General features: G+C 24.3%; 1 protein-coding gene across 1 annotated transcript; it reads right to left on the reverse strand.

Annotated features, from left to right (window-relative positions):
• Positions 1–4: 4 nt before the first annotated feature.
• Positions 5–5,430, reverse strand: LOC112592740 (probable multidrug resistance-associated protein lethal(2)03659; the record flags this gene model as incomplete). Its single annotated transcript, XM_025336893.1, has 7 exons — positions 5,298–5,430; positions 3,965–4,051; positions 1,314–1,424; positions 1,106–1,240; positions 830–1,040; positions 136–358; positions 5–66 (listed from the first exon to the last, which is right to left on the reverse strand). Coding segments are annotated over exons 2-7 (822 nt in total), but the record flags the coding sequence as incomplete, so codon positions are not given.
• Between the last annotated feature and the right edge of the window lie 205 nt (positions 5,431–5,635).

Genomic DNA, 5,635 nt, shown 5'->3' on the forward strand with positions numbered 1-5,635 from the left:
TAACTCTTTCATCAGTTCTAGGTGCTGTTTTTGATCGATAGTCCGATATCTTTTTCCCCAACCACCCTAAAATTAAAAATGTTTTCGTTTACAAACGCATATTAGACTGCAGTTAATGATGTCTCTTGATCATACCTTGTAACGGGATAACCGCAAGAAATGCAGTTACTCCAATTATTGATGATACACCTATTTCTTGCCACAGAAAATAGGTGACCAAAATAGTTTGCAAGGGCCCGACCCATAAATATTGAACAAAAAGAAATGCTATGTCGAATCGGTTTACGTCATTTGATATCAAATTTATCACTTGGCCGATTGTAGTTTCACATAGAGAAGCTCTACTTAATTTTAATGCCTATATATATATATATATTTATTTATTTAAATAATAATATTAATAGATAAGTAAAAATACATTTTCTAAAACTTTTAATGATTAGTAACATCAAGAATGCTGTTAACATAAAGTAATTTATTCAATGATTGTATATAATAATATGTAACATACATAATATATATATAAGTTTATTTCATCGCAATTCCTTTTATTTCGAGTAACATTGTAATGTTTGTTTAAAAATCTTAACAATAAAAATAATTAAGCATCTCTTAATATTTATTCCCATAAAATTCTTATCGTATGCTTTTTATAGTTTTCCATACATAGCTGTTAATAATTTTATAAAATAATATGAAGATGCTATTTTCAAAACTCAATTTTTTTGATATTCGACTTATGTCATGAATGATTTTATTTTGATATTAATAGATTTTAGATGCAATTTCATATTTTAATTGTTTATTAGTTTCTGATAAGTGAATTCACCTTTTTATAAATCATTGAACAGCAAGCAACTCGAATCTTCATTCCGAGGTGTCCCATTCCCAATTGCGAATGATGAAACAATATTATATTAGCTAACATGTTTAGCAACAAACCAGATGCATATATGTATGCATATTTCGAGTCTTTGATATTTGACCCGTCGTGGATGAAATATGTTAACAGCCCTCCAATGAGTAAAGGTTGAGTCATTCTATAAATAGTTTACATATAAGTAAAAATTAAGAGACAATTTTTACGATTTTTTGATTATTTCACCTTAATACTATTTCAGTGAACAGTACTACTATTCCATTAAATAAGATTTTTCCACTAAACATTCGAAATATAACTCTTGATAATCTAGGTTCCCGATTTGTAATTTTTGCATCAGCGATCTCGATTTTCCATTTTCTTTCATCGGAAAATTGTAAGAGAGAATTATGTTTAACTTAGTATAAAATAGATTTTAATTTTATAAGCTTACTCTTCGAGTTTTAACCCTAACAATGAAGATTTGTCATCATCAAGTGGAGCGTACATATCATTGTTTTCCAAACATTTCTTTTGTCCTGTTTTAAATAGGTTTAAAATCCAGCTGTATCATAAACAATAAATAAATTAGTAACATGTACTAAAATTAAATATCTATTTTTGAGTTAAAATTTAAGGCTGCATACGAATTGCGTCTTGGGTTTTCTAAACGACTTTACTATTTGCAACTCGATTATCTGATAATATACCTTCGATAACCTCAATCAACAACCAATATGACTATACGAGCACTTATGAAATAAATGTAATCGGTTAGTATGTCTTTTGATTCCGTCTAGTTGACAATTGTATGCTGTTTTATTTCAATTTTAAAATACGAGTTTAAATATATGTGAGGTGATGATTAGTAAAAAAAATATAACACTAATTTTTATTGACGATTTTGTTTTTATATACGGTTGAAAAATGATATACAACGTTCCTAAAAAAAAAACATGTAAGTTATATGCTAATTTAAACGTAAAATTAAATATTGGAACATCTTTCTTAAGTCAACCATGAAAACAATTTTCTAGAAATATTAGACAGATAAAAATTAAGCAATAACTTAAAACGGAAAGCAATAGACGAGAAGCTTTTAAAATTTATTTATAAGGAATTACCAAATGACGTATTGACATTGACCAGTTATGGTTTATCTTTAAGAGGAGGTTGTGACCGAATATGTTGTCTGGGTCTTACACACGCAGGGCATAGTAAAATTTGTTCACCAGTTTCAGCAATGTGCTTTATGTTTTGTTATTAGAGTGAATTGACCAATTATCATACTTTTAGGTAAAAAAGTTATCTGTGTTCTCTTATTGGTTTTTTACGATATTTTAATTTATAAAGGACTCATTATCTTTTTTGAAATGTTTATATTTTTCAACTCATAACTCACTTAAAAATTAAAATATCATAAAAAAACCACCGAGAGTGAACAGATAACTTTTTTACCAAAATGTATGATAATAGGTTAATTCACTATAATATCAAAACTAAAAGTAAGCTATTGAAACTCGTTAACAAAAATTTACTATGTTGTACGTATATAAACGGAGACCACATAGGTGGGTGCGACGTCCTCTTAATTCGTAAAAACATACAGCTCACCCCAGCATCTGTGATTCCTAAGCTGCCAAATAATGTAATAGATTTGTATTTAATCATTGAAAGAAAACATCAAAAGTAACCGAGATGAAAAGTTACTATTAGTTTACGACTATAAAAATAATATATTATTTTTTTCAACAATAAATAATTTCAAATTCTTAAGTCAAGTTAACACAATATATATTAACAGGACTTTTAAAAGAGGTCCTAAGTTATTTGCATAATTTTCAAATTCCATGGTTTATCAAATAAAAATTACACACAGTTAGTTCTTTTTTTATAAATTGACAAAAATATAGAAACTTACAAGAAAGCATTTCTTTATCTCAATAAAAAATGTATAAAAAACGATTAATTTTTTTACCATAATGTTATTTGATTATTTGGAAAAATCAATTTATTTGGTAGTGTTATTTGTTTGGCCATCTATCAAATTAAAAAGATGCCGATTCCAATTAGGCCAGAGATGGTTAAGAAAAATTCAAGCTCTGGGTTTGAGTAATGAATATGAGCTAAATTCAGGAATAAGTAATTACCTAAAAGTGTTTTATGTTTCCTTTTATTAAAATCTGAAAATGTAGAAAATTGTTTTACCGATGATATAGAATCAATTTTACCACAATATGAAAAAGTAGAAACATTTACATATTATGTTTTAAAGACGTATATAATTTCCGATTGTAAATTTCCTCCTTTTTTATGGGCAACGTATTCAAACTCAATTACACAAACAACAAATACCTGTGTAGCTTTCCATTCAAAATTTAACAGTATGTTTTGTTCTGCTCATTTAAATATCTACAAACTCATTAAAGTGTACTTAAAAACGTACAAAATACACTTACATAAAAATTTGCAGTAGTAGTCAAATAAAAAAACATAAGATGTAAAATATGTGAAAAACAAGAATTTTTAAGAAAAGAAATAATTAATTATAACCTGACAAAATAACACGTTTTGATCTTGTCAAAACTATATTTTTCAAATTTTTACCGAGTCATTAATAATATTATGATAGTATATAATATATATATATATAGGTATAACTCATGTTTTTTAATACTTTTTTTACGTATTCTTTAATTTTTATATTTAATGACAAAAACAATATTTTTTGATGTACATGATAACGAAATGATAAAAAAAATATTTTTAACATACCTTTAACAATATAATATTATATATAATATTTATTTAATGTTGAAAATAGTAGTCCTAAATCTGTATAAAATTAGAAAGAAAATATGTATTTACATATGACATTGAAAATTAGTATAAATGTTACATATTATCGGGACGTAATTAGTATAGTAAAGTTGTTTAATATTATCAGAAAGCATTTTGTATGAAAATAGGATCTTGATATCTATGCAATTCGTTTGCACCGGTATTTTATTTCAAGTGATTCCCATAAGAAACTAGTGTTTGAAAAAGTAAAGCACTTTTACAATTTTATTTTATTTTTTAATTCTAATGTCAATAAATTAGCACCTAAATGTAAGAATTTCGAAGATATTTGCTCTAGCTCGAGGATTTGGTAGTTGTTTTTCTTTATTTCCCGCAGCGTCCATTTTTTACCTAAAACATAATTTGCATTAATAATAAACTAAATTAGGTAATTTAATGTGATATATATATATATAAAGAAAACGTTTTCAAAATCATTTATTCACTGCAAAAATAATTATATTATGATAATTTTTTATTGTACAATTTTTTTTTACTACAAAAACAAGTTCAATAAGTATATAACCTACTTTTATAGTAAAACTAAAAAACTAATTGGTCACTAATATCAGTGCACATCAAATATTTAGTGTTTATACAAAAATATTACTAATAATATTTATTAACCTTTATAATTTGTTTTTAAAAACTTGGTCAATGAATTAAAGTTATTAAATTCGGTCAATAATGAAACAATTAAGTTTATCTTTTTCAGTTTGAAAATAGTTAAGAAATTTTAAATATTACAAATTTGTTTATTCTTATTTCACATATTTTTAAATCTTAGTTAAATTTTAGTAATATAAAGTAACACTTAATAAGTACAATAAATTATATAAAACAAATAATCGAGAAAACCCATGCATGTAATGACAATATAGAAAAAACAACAATGTGTCATGACCGTTAATTTATTTTACTTTATCTCATTTGATTTGTTACTAAGACATTTTTTTACATGTACCAAATTTAATATTGTTTTTTATATTTTTATTATGTTAGTTAATATTTAAAGCGACAATAAGTATGTTTGTGTCATAAGTAGTTCCTGAATATTTTTGAAATTTTACCCTTTCTGATAAGCTTAATTATTCCATTAAATGTTGATTAGTGTCCTAACTAATTTTACCATAGAAACATTTTTTTTTCAGCCTTAATTTTTCATAAATAATAATTCAAAATTAGAATAGAACAGGTTTTAATAAGTTGGGTGATTTAACTACATATTAGTACATTGCTTTAGTTCATATATTGAAAAAATGATAGTAGTAATAACTTATTATAATTTGCGTGTTCTATATAAATATTCATTTTTTAATTTTAATTGAATTTAATTAAAACATGTATTATAGTAATAATTTATTATTAATATTATAAATTTAAAAAAATTTAATAATTATGTTTATTACAATACTTAAAAAATTTAATCATATGTCACCGACAATAAATTGGCAGATTCCTCAACACAGGATTTTGGTATATCATTGTAAGTTTTAATATTTAAAGTGAATTATTAAAATGATGATTTAATTATCATTTTCAAAAATTCTTAGTTAAATACTAACACATAAGGAAATTAATGAAAAATCATAAATACCTTTCAAATTACTATCTAAGTTATTCGATAATCGATTCTTAAAATCCCATAAGATGTTTAGCGTATTTTATAAACGATGATCAAAATAGATATATTTCAGATTTATGTCATTTTTTACATGCAGTTAACGAATTTTTTTTTTCAATCGACAATAATGTAATATTTGTGAATTTTTTGCACCTGAAAATTAATTAAAATAATAAAAATCATAGCCTACGTACCATATGTGATAAATGATTATGAACAATTTAAGTTGATTCGTTTGTTACACTGTTTAATTGCTTGTATATTAATTAAAAGAGATTTATAAAATACAACAAAATTATTCACAATGTTGA

Source organism: Melanaphis sacchari, unplaced genomic scaffold (assembly GCF_002803265.2).
Source record: "Melanaphis sacchari strain LSU unplaced genomic scaffold, SCAv2.0 Contig1892_pilon_pilon, whole genome shotgun sequence".
Lineage (NCBI taxonomy): Eukaryota > Metazoa > Arthropoda > Insecta > Hemiptera > Aphididae > Melanaphis > Melanaphis sacchari.